Raw genomic sequence first — 19,884 nt, 5'->3', positions numbered from 1 at the left:
ATTGATTTCTAAATTGTCAGCTAACATAATTAATATCTGGAAGGGATCGGAGTGGATTTATTGAACCTCCTATTATTACGTACAAAACCGTTACTCCGATTTAATTTGAATCGTACCCCGGTCGATATAACACTTCCACGACGCAAGGAGAACTGGCTACAGCACCTCTACAATTGAAATTAGGATTTTTGCATCTGTTTAAGGTACTGTAGATGATATTCCATCTAATGAGAACTTCTAAAGCAATTCTTTATACAAACAACTTCTTGACCGTCATAAAGCATTATACCAACCATCAACAAAAACTTTTCAACAAATGATTCGAACAATGATGATGATTCATATTTTCTTTATCATAAAACCGCGTCACTGAATTGTATGATAAATAGTGAGGTCTTCGTAGTTATTCCACGCAATCTATTCCGTAATTATGGCGCGTACAAACATACTATACATATGTAAATATTTAACTAGTGAACTCATCGTTTGCTAATATTAGACGCGAGATAAACAATATTCAGACTGATCTGCTTCACGCGAGTTTTGTTAAAATTTATTATTATTATATATTTCATAAAAATATTTTGAGTGTTGCTAGGAAAATTTTGACGACTTTTGCTAAAGATAAAGAATTACACTTTATTTATTTAGCTACCTATTACATTGCAAATATAGGTTGCAAAAATTCAGGATGCTTATTAAGTTTTAAACTTGTGTCGCCCATGTTAAAATCACAAACATTTAACTGAATCAACTTTATATAATATGTTATCTCACGTTACTAGCTAGGCGTGTTCTAATGGGAACCTTTCTATATTATATTTTATACATTATTTCATACGTAACAACAAATGATTAGAAAAGTAAACCATTCTATGGAAACAGCGTCGAATAATTCGGCAGCGATTAATATTTGAAATATTGGTACTTATAAGAAAAAGTGGGATTATTTCGCTATGTCGTTACTTGCTAGTTTCGTTTTTTAACTTACAAGACAATTTAATAAGATTTACAAAAGTATTAATAGATCTAAAATATAAATATAACAACACAAAATGCGTCCCAACTATTAAATGACGTAAACACTATTCAAGTCACACACAAATACAGTAAACACACACAACCTCTAAATAATTTCAAAATATGCATGACTTAAGTTTGCTAACAATTTTAATGAATAGCTATTTTAAATTCCTAGTAATGTTTGTATGGGCGGACAGGACAAATATTTCGTTAACCATATTTAATTACCCAAGTTCTGACGCAGTTTAACGTTCAGAATAATATTTTTAACAAATGATGAATAGAAAACAGGCCACACTGTTGTGTTTTAGGAGTTATTTTTTATTTTAAATGCAACTCTATCGTAAAGTCTAATAGTATTTTAATTGCAATGCATCATTAAATTATAATTACGGTTTTGTACTATCCCACTATCGCGAACAGGAATCCTATACAAATTACATGTTAAGCTAAGATAGCATTGATGCGCTACCCTGGCCTAAACAGTGCTGGTTCATTACTTTTAAAGTAATTTCCTCAAAAACTATAGGGACTCAATAACCCATGTATTGTCCGGCTATCAAATATGTATAAACAATAATAGACCTTATTTCATATCCATTAAAGTCGCCATCAAAGGGCTGGATGCAGCTACTTATCAGTCAGTTAAGTGATGAGTTAAAAACAACACACCTGACAACAATCACCACACAATAAAGTGTCAGTAGGTCAACAGACGCACGGCGGAACGCATCGCGACGTGGACACTCGCGTATTCCACGCACGTCACGTCACCGGCTGTCGTTACATTAGGTATGACCCACACGAATCATTCATTACATAATGAATTAAAAGACTGGCGTATTAGGAATGTGATGTGACAGACTTGTAGTGTAGATCGGTCAGTCGAGACGGTCGCAAATTCAAACCTCGTTCTCAAAGCGTTGAATTTTGGGTTACGTGTGTATTCATTGTTACTTACCGCTCGGTGAAGCAAAAAAATATAAGTTAACCTACATGACAATATTGCATGACAAAATAATAGCAACTGACGACTAAACCTCTTCTTGGTCATGAAAGACTGTAATTACAATTACCTTTTTAAAAGTTTCCGGCGAATGCAAATAATTGAATGCAAACACAGCGCGGCGTTGCAATTTCATAAAAAAATAAATAGAAAGTCATCCCAAAGTTAATGATGTTCCAGAAACAAAATAATCAGTCGATAATTTAAATCGAGCAATAAAACTCGCGTGAAAGTATCATTTATGTCGCATATAAAATGTGCAATATTTTATGCATAAATAAATATATAAAGAACATAATGCTCACATTGGAGAAATTTGTTCCGAAAATAAAACATTCTATCCGTATTTTCATTCTAAAAAGTTAATTATTGAAATGTATAGCTTATTAAAGCTGCAGAGGTCGAATAAATTAGATATATTTTCGCAGAAATCAGTCGCCTAGAAATTTAGATACTTATTTTAATATAACAACACACTAGGTGTGGCTCTCGGCTTCGCTCGCGAGGCCTTTTCTGCTACAAAAATCCCTAAATCACTGTAGAGATCCATGGTGCCATATGTACGACGCCTTCGCCATCTACTTAAAATACACATTAAAAATTCAAATATTTCCCGCGGGAGCAACTTACTGGGATAAAAGTAGCTTACATGTAAATACAGATTTCATCCAAATCCATTTAGCTATTTCTACGTTTATTTCTAACATCCAAACATTTATATAATAAGTAAGATAAAAAAAATCTAATGGATTATGATATCATTAAATAGTTCTTTATTTTGTTACTGACAATCAATTACGTATCATATATTAATCAACTGTGATTCCAGATGCTTCTATATCGCATCAGTGAAATTATAATAAGCCCAAAAACAAGCCCTATCTTAAACCCTCGAAAATTTCTATAAAATTACTTTTAGCATCACCATTCCTACAGCATAGAAGATGTTAACGATAATTATTTACCATCAAGTGGCCTACTTCCTCTTCATGCTATAAAAACTAGTAATGCACGCACGCGACACGCATGGCACGCGACACCGACATTGACATTCAAGTCTTGTCGCGTATCGTATTATTCACTTACTACATCGTGTACATTATTATTGATGTACTACATTTCATTTTAATCGATACATCGTTTAACATTTATTCATAACTATTACAAATAATTATCTGTAGGTATATCGATATTTGATCAGTTATTATCGATCGATTAGTCAACCGTTAAATTATAGAGCAACATGGCGCATTAAATATTTATATCGATAATATTTGAAATTTCACGTTCCTACATATTACCTATTATATAGATTTACATATTATTTTATAAAAGACATTTTGGTATTACAACTCGTTTGAAAACAAATTAATATTCATACATTCGTATCGCAGTCCATTCAAAACGCCCCATCACCCCGCATCCCGACACGCGAAATGCAATAGTACAGGCCGTCATTAGAATTCAACGCACGACTCGGACGCATCCACAATGGCCACTCATCAGCGATCATACTGTACGGTCGCGCTGACACAGAAGTGGATTTGGGAGATATGGGGGGCATAAAATTATTACAACGCGACGCTCCGGTTTTATCCGGGTTTTTAAGCAAGTGGTGGGTGTTTTGTTTCGACGGTAGATTGTTGCACTTTATTTAATTTTATTTAACCCATTGGAGATAAAGGCGTGAACTTATGTTAAAAAGGCTGCATGGTTTATGTCAGAATTGTAAGACGCAATTGTTTTTTTGTTGATTGATGATTATTGATGATTAAAAAAAATATATTCCTTATTTGTAAGTCCACGTTTTACGTTATCATAATTTTCGAATTATCATTTTTGTCAAACATAATAATTACTTTCGATAACGCGATCTAATTACCTTAGGTATTTATATCCAATTCCAATCAATGAACAAAACAAATATTATCTTTTATCAATACTAAAAAAGCAATAATAAAAAAAATACTTTCCGAATTATTAATACCTAATCAACAATACGACCAAACCAAATACTACCACTTCACCTAAAAATCGTGAGGTCAGTAGACCCAGCGGTCCCTAAATCCGCCCCGTCGGGGTCCACGTGCCCCAACTCCGGTTATACAAGTTGCCTAATTATGTCAACGACCCCATTTCCATATGTACGGCCGGACGCACGAGCCAGTAAAAGTGCTCGCACACCGATAGAAAGTGTTTTGAAGGACGTACGCGTGTTTGTAAATACGTGCTCGCATGCTTAGGGATAGGACCACGTATCCTGGGCGGATGTCGCTCGAGGAGGAAACTCACTGTCAATTAACTATGGGAATAATTAAGAAATATGCAATAAACTTCACATATAAACAAATATCGAATCTCAAGTTCAAATATGTAAACGACTTAAACGAAACGCTGTTGGAACTATGTACTTACTTTTACATCCAAAATACAAATGTGCAAACTAAAACGCGTAATGAGCGTAGTATAAAATGTGCAGTCTGGGCGTATAAAATACGCCGAGTCATTAGACAACATATTCTCAGATGCGAATAAGCTGTAGCTGAGACCCTTTGTAGTTCAAGCTAGCTGACACTTCATGCACAATGGCCCGACTTTTACGGGCTAAGTGTGGTAAAGCGGCACCCATAACCATAGGCGTTATGTATTTCACCATTAGCTTTTAAAATACTCAAACAATTTAATACACTTTTTTAATTTCTTTATCCACTCACGAGATATAAAAATATTCAGCTAAAATCACACATAATTTTTTTAAAACGTCTAAAGTTTTATAAAAAAAATCTTTAACTTCCAATTTTTTTTATTTATAACTGTTAACTTCTAAAAAATTGTCGGAGCTATTAGAGTTCATTCTATCAATACTAATTCATTTTTTTAAATTATATTCGCGACGCATATAATATATTATATTATGTAAATAAAACAGCCGAACTTTCGATATAAATGGAAAGAGTTAGAGGAAGCCTTCACCCAAGAGAAGGGATATATATATATAAGTAGTAACACTAGTAATATTAAATTCAAGCTAATCTCTACTAACAAAAATTTACCCAAAACCTATTTGCAAACATACTCTCTTGTATGGAAGATAAAAAAAGTCTTAAATAAATATACGACTAAGGTTTAAAATACCTATTTATAATGACACTAAGTGTAGTGACAAGTATTACCACCTCCATAACTTTAATGGAGGACGCTAAATTGGCACATATTAGATTACAGCAGCTAATTACAGCGTCTTAGTGTTAATTACGTGGCAGCATATTGCATTAACAATATACCAAGTTATACGCAACATAGGTAGTATCTCGGCTGCAACAGTCCATTTAGGTATTTAGTATCATCATCAGCCTTAGAATATCTATTGATGAACATAGTATTAATCATCTAAAGATATCCAGCCTGACCATTTTCGAGGTTTGCTTTATTTTAATTTGTCATCAAGTTAATACTGTTCAAGCAATATTGCCTCTTAGATTTAAGGATATTGCAACTACTGTAGTTAATGGCCATTATGAAATCCCCTGAAGTGGAACATCGTATACAACACATTTGTTATTACTGGAGATCGTACGCACGATCGCGCTGTACTTATGTTTGACTGTGTTTGGTCGTTCGCCTTGACATTGTCCGGGGACCCGTTCGAAAGTAGCTCTATAAAAAAACCTGTCGCTTTATGTTTTCTAACACAATTCCGCCGCGTCGCGCGTCGGCGTCGCGGATGCTTATGACGACCATTTATTTTGGACTAGAAAGTGAAATCGCTTGTTATTCCTTAACAGTATCTTTAATTTAGCATGCAGTTGTAGTTGATAATTTATTTGGATGAAAACATAATACAAGCCAGCTCCTGTGTTGTGTGTGTGATGACATAATAAAATACGACGATCTAAGCCAAATTTTTATTTAAAAGAAACAAGTCAAGAAGAAATTTTGCTATGAATTGTAAAGTAATTCAGTTTAAGGATGTGTACATTGTCCAGATTGGCGACATACCTGTACAAACTTGAAAAGCACAGCATACATGCCAAAACAACACCATAAGTAACACCCCGCATTCGTGGATTATTTTTTTTTATAAAAATTAGAATAGGGTATCTCAACGAGTCCCGTTGTTCGCCTGCAAAGTTTTTTCATCAAATATGGACAGTATGTGCTCACCATCCGCTCCCTCTCGTCCTCGATGGTGCGTATGAGCTGCGCGAAGTGGTGCAGCGAGCGGCTAATGATGCGCTCGTCCTCCGTCATCGAGGCCCCGATGCACGCGAACTCGAACTGTTCCATGCTCGACGCCAGCGCCTTCTGAGCGTTGCCCAGGCCTGTACAGCAAAACAAATTCGAACATCACTCATTGTGGACCATTCATTCTAGTGGCAACATACAAAAAGAAAATATTATATTAGTCAACTATACAAGTAGATAATGATTACATACGTTTAGAAAGAATGTTGAAAGATGGTTGGAAGCACAAGGTTGGAACCGAATTCAACATTTAATTAAATTGGAACCCAAAAGACCGACTGCCTGACTTCAAGACACTGTGAGCTCATTCTGCGTAGAAAATAAATTAAATTTTAAAAAGTTGTATAATTGTAAAATGTATGTAGATATTGTAACTTTGACTTTGTGGATCACCAACACGCCGTGACTTCGAAAGCTGCAAAGTCTTCGAATTGTCGCGAGAAATATAAAATATTAAAACCGCGTTTTTTTTATACTACTAGATATTTCTACAGAAATTGATTGATTGACTAGGCACTTCAAAGATATCATACACAAGGCGGCCGTTAATATTAAATAAGACAAATTATCCCTCATTGTAGAAGAGTAAGCACAGATGGAAAATAAAGAAAAGACTCATTAAAGGTAAGTTTAATTTAAGGTCTGCTATTTTTAAAGACGTTATCATTGTATTTTGTAATAATTTGAGTTAACAACTAGAACGAATACTGACTGACTAAGCTATCATAAAAGCTGGAATTCTAATTAACTACCAGACAAAGAAAGTCCAAGCTAAATAACTGTAATAAAAGAAATTATAAAATGTGCGAACGGAATGTAAGCAGATGTCGCCGAGGGCAGATGCGCTGCAACATGACTCCATAAATTGAACATTTACTCACTCTTTGGCTAAAGGTGCTTGTGAGAAATTCTATAATTGCCATCAGCTTTTAAATGTTAAATCGTAAAACAGAATTGATAAAATGTCACGCTTTCAAAGTTTGAACGCAGCTGTAGTTTAATTTCTATCAACAAAGACTGTATGTAGTATAATTACCAAGAGAAAGAATAAACAATTAACGTAGCTTAATTAATTAGACTTATCACTACAATGCTTAACACAAGAGATTCCAGGAACCATAATCAGAATTTAACAACCATGTTCAAACATCCTTCAATTTGAAATAATCTATTACGGTCAAATCATCTCGAAGAATCATTCCTTTGCTTAATATACAAATATATATTTTAATACCCGTAACGCATTACACTACGTATGATCAAACGTCAATGAATACTTCTGACGAACGTTAAAACAAATGGTTTGTAACTATCCGCCCAGAAACGTGAATCATCTTCACTGAAATAAAAGTTACCAACTCATTTGTAATAATTAGATAATTCAGTGAACACGGCATGCAATATGTATGCACGAATGACGCTCTGATTAAATTTGATTAGCTCGCGAGAGGCGACACGACAGCACTCACTCGGCGGCCGGCGCACGCGCAGGCACACCAATTGACTTATATTAGGGAAGTGAATACTAAATTGCCGTTCGTCCGCTTGTTAAATGGTAGAGATAGTTTTCTCCGAAGTTTGCACTAACGGCCACAGTTATCTGATCATAGCCATAAGCCATTTCTTAGCATTGGATTTATTTCCTCGACATCAGTTAACGATAAAGGATTATTTCTTGTAATGAAATCCCTCTGTATTAATTTTTATGTAAATGAAAGCGTCACGTCGCGCAGAAACGGGCACAAGTTCTTCTTGAATAGTTTACAAAAATACTTCGGTAGACAAAAAGGTATTGTGCTAAGACAATTCGCCTCGTTAGAAATAATATCACAAAGGAAATTGATCTTACAGTATAAATATTTTATGCGCATATAAAACTGTGTATATTGTGCATACGTGCATACAATATGTCTGTCTGTACGGTCTAGCGCATAAACCACTGGACCGATCATGGAATTTGATATTTAGTAATTCTACGACTTCGAAACTATATGTGCATACCGCATAGTGTTGTGTCATGAAGGTCATAATTGTTATATATATACCACATTCACGAAACGAAAAAAAAATGTAAACAAATATAATATATTCAATTTTCAAATATAACATCTTGTATTTGATGAAGTTTATAGATCTGAACAAAAATATTAGAAACGAAGGTACAGTTTGGTTTGTCAACATTATTTGCATTACTATAAATAAAATATTTTAGAGCGATAGTTTTAAAAGGGCATATAGAATGCATGAGAGCAGAGGATATAATATAACTGTGATCTTCAAGTTACCTGTTGGACATTTAGAACTTCACCAACAACCTACAAAAATACTTGAAAATGTAAATATAATGTATGATGCAGCTGTTTTTCTTACACAACACACTGAGCGATAATCACTCTTCAGCACGTTTTGTATCATCTACTTGATTTTGGAAAGGCACTTGTATTACTGACCTTGCCTACGTCCGACACTACGTCAACACATTGCAAACGATTGTTGCATTACACGCAATCGTGCATGAAACGATTACATACACAACCTTTAAAAGGTATGCTGAATGTATTTAATATCAGCCCTGCATTATAACACTGTCCATTTTTTTTATACGGCAAAGCGACTCCACTGGCCTTGATGGTAAGTGGAATGGGATCCAATAAAATGTCAACTGACTAAAGATGATTACGCCTCGACAGTCGATACAATTATGTCGGCCTATTGGAACCAAACCACACGCTAAACTGTGGCGGGTTTTAATAGCTTGTGTACGGTGGTCGCCATCCGGGCCTACATATCCTACCACCAACAAAATATACCACTGAAGGGGCTCGGGGTCTTTCGAGCTGTCCACGTCTAGGTGTTTTTTGATACAAGAGAAAAACGTGACGGGCAAGCCGCTCGACTTGTTAAACAGCATCTTTTAATTACAAATCACTCAATAGCATTGCATTCTCCAACCTGACACTTAGACGTTAATCATAATGCCTAGTAAACAGACATTGGAGTCGGAGCAAGCCGGCCTTCCGCATTCAAAGACCTAGAATTTTCTATCAAAATTTTAAACGAAAGGGCGTTGAAGCAGATTCTTTGACACAATGTTTACAGATAATATTTAAGAGTTGGCTAACTGGTATATTTATTTTAAGTCAATTTACAATTTCATGCTGTGTTTATCGAAGGACATTTTGAATCGAACGCACTCGACCAATACCGACCGCGTCTACGCATCTTATCTGATAACAGCGTTATCGCGAAGGAAAAATATTTTATTCCTTCAATACTACGTATATTACACTCTGTTGGTTTTGAACCATATTGAGTAAACTTTCGCCGTGCGGTTGTCGGGCGGAAAATTTTCGATGCAAAATATTCATTTGCGGACAAAATTGTGACGTCACAGCTCTTTATTGTGCAGGGATGATTTATGAATAAAATTGCAATTTCAATGTCTCCATACAATTATAGACAATGTTCCATCTGAAATAAATCATGAGGAAAACAATGTAACCTATGCAAACACTGAGCAACACAAACGACTTAAAGACGTAGCTAATAGGAATAGCATTGGAGCAAACTAAGTGCCTTCCTCTAAACTGGCACTACCTAAACCAAACCAACACCGCTACTTTTCCAAAAACCAGACTCCGACAGGCTCCGTGCCCAATTTAGGCGATTGCTGACGACACAGTCGGTCAGATGATGCGATGCATTACCCGTCTGACCTTATCAGCACCGCCCACACCCACAACACCATTGCCACCACTTAAAGGTGCGACCACACAATTATATTCATAGTGTCGCACTCTTAATAAAATAACAACCCATTCCAAAACTGCCAATTTGTGGGTATCGTCAAACAACCAATTTCTGTTTGAGACCTTTTAGTTTTTTCCCTTTTTTGTCATGCTATAGGTTTAATTTTTTACCTATCTTTACTAAGCTCAATTTTATAGCAACTTCAAAAAAAAGGTAGCAAACAAAAATTTGTTTTCCGACGACTGCCACAAATTAACAATTTTGAAATAGGTCATTATTTTATTAAGAGTGCGGTGTTGTTGATACGAGTACATACTACATAGTGAGTAGTGACATTCAGGGAGGGTAAAGAGAAGGAACAAGCCCTTATAATGATTGGCAGTTTATCATGTTAAGGAAGACTTTTCAATAAAATACAATTTGTCAATAGTGTCGTTTCGCATCTCAATTTTTTAAGTTAGCACCGTTTAATAAGTATACCATGTCGAACAAAACCTTGGAGCTTCTATTTTCTATAGTATTTTTAATATTTCTTGCTTTCTCACTGACCTTATCTAAAATTGTATCCAATCCGTCTTAAAAATAACATTTGGTGATTAAGTATTATTATCTATTTCCTAATATGAAATAAAAAATGTTCCAACTGTCTGGAATCACCTTTAGGCACTCCTAATAAAACACAGACAGTTATTTTTTACTTACTTATTTACAAATAAATAATTTACAATACCAAACATAGCCGATGACCTAAATAGAGTTTAGCTAAGCATTTAATTAACTATACATTATACTGTATACATATAAGTAGCAGAGGCTAGCCGTTTCTTCTTTAGATAGTTTCAAATACTTATTATATGGAAAATAGCTGTATAAATGTGACAGTTTGATTGTGCCATATAAAATGTGTCCCGGTACATGGAAAACACAATTTGACCCCGATGCCACCGTCGCGCCTCGTCTTCAAAGCTAATGCTCGTCCACCTGCCCTTTACCATTCCAATATTGTGATTGATAGTATAACAGTTTACCATGCACGAGAGAAGTGATTGGTATTAATTTATCGACCGTTCACCAGAACTCAAGCCTTCTGGAAATATCAAATCTGAACTAAGTATGTCTGAATAATTGAGTATAAATTGTTGCCAGTCTTGGAAATCGAATAAAAAATAGCACAAGAAAACATTAACGCTTTTAAAGTAAAATGCGAAACATCTTTCACGCGAACCTTACAAGATCCTTTTACAATTTCCATCGTTAATTCCCTACGGAGTGTTTACACTAGACCGCGGTGCGCGTGTGAATCAGACGAAAGAATTCGTTCGCAAAAACAGTAGTAATGTGGTGTCGACAACAACTTAAAACACCGCTCGAATCGACCATTAATGTGTTTATTATTTTAAACGTTAGTTTTAGCGCAGGTATTTCACGGATGGTGTGAACGGTCGACAAGTGGGTGGAACGTTCCCGAATATTTGAGCAATTTCCGGTCAATGGCCTTAATATTCGTAGATGTTTTCATTAACAATAATTAGACCGCAGTGTAGTCTAGATATAAAACACAAACAGGTAACTCATATGCCAAACACAGGTGGAGGGTACCTGGAACACATTTATTTCCAACTAGATAGCAAAGACCAAACATATTGTAAAAATTTTGTGGCTTGTAGCTACAAGTCCTTCCCTGGGATCAGCTATGATCAGCTACGTATCTAATAAACCTATCGTCTGTCGAAAGATGAATGTTTTATGGTTTATATTTTATTTACATTCTATTAGGGTTCGTTTCGGCATAGTAGCATTGCTATGTCAAGTTAAAAAAGTATAGCCTCTAGCTACGTTTTTCAAAATGCATTAAAGGCGCGTGTCTAAGTGCATACTTTGATTGTACAGAGATTAAGTTGCTCTTAAATCATCAGCTCATTGAAATCGTCTATCCTGTGCAACGTAGAAAGACCTTTATTTACCGTGATTCATCTATTACACTCCATTGCGAACCATTTCATGGACGAGGACAATGACTACAACTGCGGTCCAAATAATAGCTCCATTACCGTTTATGGGTGACCTCACTTTCTTCCCAACAGGCCACACTGCGTCATTAGACAGTGAGTCAGTAATTCAGTAACCTATACTAGACTAAACATTGTTAGAAGTTAGTGCAAGCCACCTAGTTTAGAGGTTAGTAACCTCATCGCATGCGGTTGCTTTTTAATGATGAATTGCCCGAATTTTCCATAAGAATTTCGGTACATGAAATTTTCCAATACGAACTAGGCCAGATTGATGGAGAAAGGCTAATCCCTCTCAGTAGTAGAGGAAATTGTTGGAGTGCAGTGAGAAAGTAATACGGAGCTAGTATTATTATTATCAAATTGCACGTGAGATGGTGTTCAAGATTCGGTTATGTAATTTGCAGCTAATTTTGTTAGTACGAATTAGCCTGCACAAATTGGGTGGCGTTTTACTAGACAAACCTAATGTGGTTGGAACAACTTTATTGTTGCTATACATGATATTGTCAATGAAATGGAAGCCCTAACTGCCAATTCCCAAACCCAATATCCTTTGTGTTCCTAATTGCCAATAAATTTGCAACCTTTCCAACCAACTTTCTTGCTGTTCGTAAATAGAGATTTATTCCAAAATACCCACAAGCCGGTAAATTACTCACAACTCCAGGACCTCTACTAAACTACCAGGAACTTAGGCCAACAGTCATATATGAAAAAAACAACCTTTCCAATCCGTACACATGTGACGCCAGCATACCAAACAGCACCGATATTGAACCATTGTTATATTGTCACCCAATATTATGAAGGTTTACTCACTCCACACACAGCGCCTGATTTGGTTAAAATATTCGGTCACCTTGCATTGTGATATCGTGAGTCTTGACATATGTCAATGTTTTTTCGATTAGTTAAACTATTCGATTTACATGACCCATTTTAAGACGCATGATAAAAAAAAATATCAGCTCCGTATTAAATTGACCGACTGGTGAAATGCCTGTTTATGAAGAACTCTTTCTCTCTCTCCATCTTTAGTCCTAGATGCTGAGCTACTATGAAATCTATCAGTTGTATTCATATTACCCATCATAGTAAATTATAAGTAACGAAAATATTGAACCGGCTACCTCGGATCAGTGCTCCGTCTCAGCATATTACGCACTAAATCATGGACGCTTCGAAACCAAACATTGATTGATATGCGGAAATAAAACTAAAAATGATAATACCAGATGTGTCATCCCACACTCGTTTAATTACTGACTCAATCTTTTTTATTGTTTTAATCGGTATGGTCATGCACCGATGGAGGTCAGAGTTGCCCTTGAACAGTTACCATACAACAACGCTTAGGAGGATAAAGCATTATCCTCATACAATACTTATAAATATAGCAACATTCGGCCATTATTATTTGGGTTCACAGAAATATCGAAAGTCATACGTAAGTCATGATATTAAAAAAACATGACATATTACCAGAATTGTGTCTCCGTATGAAGTTAGAAATATCACTGTTCTACTAAAAAACGTTATATTCAACAATTTGGTTCCACACCTCAACATCTGTTTTAAGGAATATAACCATAAAAAACAGCCAGAAAAACACATCCGACGCGAGTTCCATAACTTCCCTGCAGCATGGCATTAATTATGAAAGTCATTGGCACACATACCGCGACACGCGGCGTGGCGCGCGGGGCGTGCAGTTAGAAAACGCATGCGTCACGGACGCACATGGACATATGATGCACTGTTGATGCATACTGAGAAATGAAATTGGCTGGGAAAGACGAGTGATGGGTCTAATCTAACATATTTACATTTTCAAACATGGAATTGGAAAAAAATGATTTCGGTCAGTGAAATCGCTGTAGGTCAAAAAGTCCCATTAGTTACCATTTTTGCATAACAGCTTTTCATGGGCGTTAGCGATCGATCACTTAGTAAGTCGACCCAGTTTCTAATCTAAGCACTATAAAAACATCATTCAAGACTTTTTACACACCTATTCCATTTTTTGCTTTAAACGACAAATATCTCCAAAAATTGCCAAATTCGCAACTCTCGGTTTGTTCGAAATCCGAGTCGGTCACTGGGTACATACAATTATCGCTCGGCCGGTTCGTTGCTCCGAGCTATGCGATGCATTGCCTAATCACTAGTGATAACGGCGCAATCTGATTCCACGGACGTCACTTCGTTAATGTTTGAATTCGACTCATTGCTGTGCCAACGACTGATGTGATATTGAATTCGGACTGGGTAAGTAATGATTGGAAATCTTTAGAAGAGGTTTCAGCTGTAGACTTCATGTGGTAATGATGAAGTATGTAATCGTTGTAGGTTTCTCAATTTGCGTCGGTTATAACTTGACTACGTCTACTCTTTACTTTCCAAAAAATACGATGTTATAATTTTACTTCATTGATTTCGTTGCGCAAAATTTTCCAGAGACTAGCATGGCTTCACTACTCAACGCAAGTCCCCAAAGTGCACCGCTATCAAATGGCTTAGTGCAACACTGTAATGATTCCTCTGGCGTTATGAATATGAGCTGAGACTCATTTACTATCCATCGCTTTTCGCATCTGTTCTTACACTCTATCATGGGTTGGGGCAACTTTGCATAAATTTTTTTTGGAACCCCCTTTATTTGGCTTAGCGTCTAGATTACTCTAGAGTTTTAGATGATCCTGTCCTATGCAAATGATTAAACGTTTATCACCCTTCTACAGTACATATACCTATGCATCCTTTGTACATACGATACCAACTAGCCAGCGCGACCGGAGCCGAGTGCGGCCGGTGATTGCTAATTGAGTTGTCCCCTCGCCCGGCGCTCGCGCCTTATGCAACCGTACCTTATTGCGTCAACAGAGTGTTTGGCGACTGAAGTAAACAATAATGCGTACGATATTTCTAGGCTGTAAGTTACAACACTGGTAGAACATGTGGAAACAATTTCCTTCTCATATATTTTTTATGCGGAATACAATGTAGATTTGGTTTAAGCAAAATTTAACTAGGTAGAACAATTCCATGTAGTATATATTCTTTATGATTGCGTCGGCATTGCGTTCGAAATTATCATACGTTAATACAATACATAATAATTTGCATTTATTCTGTGATAACTGTATTTATTTCCAAATATTTCGAAAGTGTTGTATAAAGTAAAAACGATACAGAAACTAAACTTGAATTGATATGTTCGATAAAATCATGTTCGACTTACGGTCGAAAATTGGTTATGAAATAAAAAATAATGTGTAATCATTACGATCGGAATTTATTCTGATTGATCCATTTATGCGAACGATCTGGAAATATCGATCGAGAACGTTTATTAATGGTTAATGTACAAATAATATTATATTATATATTAGCACCGTATTATATGCTGTTCCACTGCTGGGCACGGGCCTCCCCTCTACTACTGAGAGGGATCAAGCCTTAGTCCACCACTCTGGTCTAGTGCGGATTGGTAGGCTTCACACACCCTTAAAATTCCTATAGAGGACTTTTCAGATATACAGGTTTTGTTCAATGTTTTCGTTCACAGTTAAAGCAAGCGATAATTCACAAAAATTACACACATAATTTTTAGAAAATTCAGAGGTGTGTGGCCTTATGATTTGAACCTGCGGATATTCGTCTCGGCAGTACGTTCCATATTTAACTTAGCTATCGCTGCTTTAAAAATGAATAATTAAAATTTAAAAAATATATGTTCCGCTGCATATACACATAATATTGTCTAATTACGAAAAGAACAGCGTGCAACGGCTAATGTAACTGTTTTTATGACTTATTGTTAGTCGTACGCAAACAAAACAACTCAACTGTGATTTACCCAAAATAAATACACTTGTAATGGTTTAATATGAGCATTAAAGGTTAAATATAATCTTTAATCGAATTTATTACGTATATTAAAGTGTGACATTATAATTAGTCGTCCATATGTATAAATCAACGGTAAGTTTTACAATAACTTCACTGTTTTTGAAAGTCACATTAACTGAATAACATGTTTGCTATCTTGATTATCATTAACGATAACATTATCTTTTTAAGTCTCGGGGATTTCGCGGGAAAAAATATTATGTTTAAATGAATCTATACGAGAAAACGAATTATATTTAATAATAAAGACGTAAATATGCCATTAGAACGCGCAATCTGAAGGTTCGAAAAAGTCTTAATGACGTTTGCATGCGCTATGATTAAAGAAAATGTATTTTTTTTTGTTTATACTGCTTTAAATTTGTCATATCTTTCTTAAATATCTATCATATACATCACCTAGTTAAATCTTATTAAGAGGCAAGATTTGACTTACCACTTATCGAATAATTTGTGTTTTAACTAAACATATGTAGCTTTGCAAAGTTTTTATAAGTATAACTGTATTTGTCAATGTCAAGAATAGGAACCAAACACTTATTCGTTTGATTTGTTGTGGCATATCTAGTTTTTTAAATATCATTGTTAAAAACGTGCCGTCAACAAATGTCATAAATTAGGAAACACGTTCAATGTCAAAGTAATGTAGATTGCCGTTTGAATGGAACAATATCTCGTACAGGTACGTGGCTCAATGTCACGGAGCGATTGAAACGGAGCAGTAACAACTGTGCACACGGGGACTATATTCAAGCCGTCGACCGTCAAGGGTACGCAGCGCGGTACGCTATTGTAACGTGAGATATTAACATAAACGGATCCAATAATCATACGTAGTTTTGATCTAACACTAACATACTATCCTTTTTTGACATTTGCTACGGTCAATAAGGTATTAGGGTACGTGGGGAGCCCAGCCGGCTAGATCCCCTAAGTGGTAGGGCTCTCGTACAGCAAATCAATCAATATATCTCTATCCATATTTTTCATTCTTAAAACTCGACATCCCACAAATTATAATCTAGTTATATGTATGTTGGAACAGAGATTAAGATCACTGTCAAAAAAGTTACCCACCTTCTCGTTTATCTATCTAAAATTTCCCAAAATAACTATGCATTATATATGTAATAAAAATTAAGACTGATAACATACGTAATGTGTTTATATAAAGTTAAAACAAAACATTTAATACAAACATGATGATTAAACGCTAAACGATATATCTCACAAATTATTACTGTAAGGTTTCCGAATTAACTTTACAATTCTGGGTCGAAAAACATCACTGTTTTCCTCAAAACTCATAACTCCAGTAAAATCAAACGACGTAATATCTATACAGCTATATATATATGAAGCTATACAGTTTGTTGTTTGAACGCGTTAATCAAATTTACTACTGGTCCGAATTGAAAAATTCTGTTAATATTGGATAGACATTTATTCAGGAAGGCTATAGGCTATATAACTTCACGCTATGACCAATAGGAGCGATGTATCAATAAAAAATGTTGCAAAAGCGGGAAAATTCATTTCTTGTAAGAGTTTCCGTTGAGTACGTTGCGTAAACCATTAAAGTTACGCACGAAAATGTATGACGGAATTATTCCTCTTAAAAAGGTCTAAAAAATGATTATAAAACTAAGCCCTATCTGAGAGGGAAGAACTCAAAAACTACCCAACGGATTTCGATGAAATTTTGGTAGGGAGATAGTTTGATGAAGGACTTAAATTAGTTTCTGTACTGGGAAAATATATAGCAGGACTTTTATCTCGGAAAACCTTCACGCAGGCGGTACCGTGAGCAAAAAGTACAGTATAATAATATTTCTTATTGAAGGGTGCCAGTTGCCACTTACAATAAGGTTCGATGTAGTCAATTTGCAGTGCTTGCCAATCTAGGATGGACAAAATTTGTTATTTATAGTCCGAAAATATAACTTGGGTTTAGAACTCTCAATTGATGGATAGAACACTAATAAAGCTCTTTAACGCAAGGGTTAGGGTGCTAACATTTATTGCCCGGATATTGTATGTTTTTTTAATTCTAACGCGGCAAAGCGGCTTCAGTTCACCGAATTTTAATTGAAGAAGAGCTCAAGGTAATGTCATTTAGCAAAGCGTGTTTGTATCCTTTAATAGTCGACACTATTAAGGTAGCGTGATTGAATACTTCTTAAAAAAAAATTGTACTGTTGGTGTCAACAAAAACATTTTTTTTCTCACAAGTGTAGACGTCCCCAATTAGAATATTGTTTACAAGTAACAAAAACACAATGAGTCAACATTGTTTTTAATGAGGCTGAGAAAATTTTTGTTTCTCGTCATGCTGTTTACGGTACATTATTTCGATCTTCCTTTTAGGTATTGTTTCCTTATAATATCAGTCCTGTATTATATACTGTCCCACTGCTGGGCCCGTGCCCAGCAGCCCAGTGCCCGTCTCTCAGTAGTAGAAGAGGTCCGTACCTCTTCTACTACTGAGAGGGATTAGGCCTTAGTCCATCATGCTGGCCTAGTGTGGATACAATAGGAGTACCTGCGCGCGCTCTTATCATTCTGGCTGGCTGTGCATTCATGATTTTTCAGAGGGGTTTAGATTAGCAAGAAAACTTAAAGAAGATGATTTCCGCGGGTAATTTTTACCGTATAGTCACGATATACGCTGACTTCTGCAATTTTTGTAGTTTGCAGGACTTGCAACGAGTCGCATGTATACAGAACTATTCAAATATTGGCACTAAGTTAATCAAATTTGGAAGTTCATCTGCAATATATTGCTGAGAGAACTTGCTAGTCTAAACTTAGCTTAGATTAATAAGAAAACATGCCAAAGTTATTTTCTGCAAACCATTTTTTCCGTGTACACAGTCACATTTATAACAATTATTACTTAGCAGAACTTCTGGCAAATTGCATGTGTAAACACCATTCGACAACTTATGGCGGGATTTGCAGTCTACTATGTATTTATATAATAACTTACGCACTTGTCCATTTATCGTTCTATGTTATAAAACCAAGCTCTTTCCCAACTTATCCATAAACTACATAATTATCAGATACACTATCTGTGCATTGTTAGAGATAAGGTTGAGTGGGCGAAGTCTTGTCCAGCGCGTTACCACACGCCCATTGAGGTGACAGATGCAGTGTTTACTAGTGATAACTTATCAGCTGAACAATTAGTACGACTGTACACCGATACTGTGACCTGCGCGCGCGGCCGGATGTTTCTGAATGGAAATGGAATGTACATAATACTACGGAATGACTAGCGAGGAGGTCAAATATATTCTAAGTATAATTTGATTTGTATGTTACTAGTTTTAGCTTTTACTTTTGATTTGCCCTGATGAGTTTATGACAAGAGGTTTAATTCATATTGTAACATGAATATTATGTCATTAATGATGAGCGAATGATCCCTAACTTTTTATTTCACTAATAATATTTTTGAGATAGCAATGCAACTGAAATTCCATTTATTATTATAGATGGGATACGATTTTTATCTTTGTAAGGGATTTGTATTCATTTATAATTTATATTCATGGCTCATTGTGTATAACTGAAGCAATTCGGGTGAATCTATGCACCCATGTTGCATAGTGAAAACAAGATTGCAACAAGTTTCTTGGCGGAATGCCATCCACCCCAATTACTTAAGGGCAATTTTGTTCTTATATTCATAATAGTATCACAATTGTTGAATAAAGATAAATTTAAAGGTTGGATAATGTCTTTGTAAACGTATTTTATATATATAGTATATTTAAAGGTATCCTTGTAAACATATATTGTTACTTTTGATATCCGCCGAGTGGCGTTGTTGTCTTCCGTGTGTCAAAACATGAATTGAATAGTTCATTTAATGTACCAACTAATAAATGTATATTCAAGAAATCTTACTCAATTTTATTCAAATATAGT

At 35.5% G+C, this 19,884-nt stretch overlaps 1 protein-coding gene across 2 annotated transcripts in view; it reads right to left on the bottom strand.

The window, feature by feature from the left end:
- The window catches only part of LOC115442437 (rho GTPase-activating protein 26), a 42,061-nt gene that overhangs the window by 20,222 nt on the left and 1,955 nt on the right, over positions 1-19,884 (bottom strand). For both annotated transcript variants that reach the window (XM_030167467.2, XM_037447668.1), the window contains exon 2: positions 6,194-6,351. In XM_030167467.2, the coding sequence (XP_030023327.2) occupies positions 6,194-6,351 (158 nt within the window). The remainder of the gene's footprint in view (positions 1-6,193; positions 6,352-19,884) is intronic.

Source organism: Manduca sexta, chromosome 7, assembly GCF_014839805.1.
Source record: "Manduca sexta isolate Smith_Timp_Sample1 chromosome 7, JHU_Msex_v1.0, whole genome shotgun sequence".
Lineage (NCBI taxonomy): Eukaryota > Metazoa > Arthropoda > Insecta > Lepidoptera > Sphingidae > Manduca > Manduca sexta.
The sequence above is the reverse complement of the archived record's forward strand: the minus strand, read 5'-3'. Positions and strand labels throughout refer to the sequence as shown.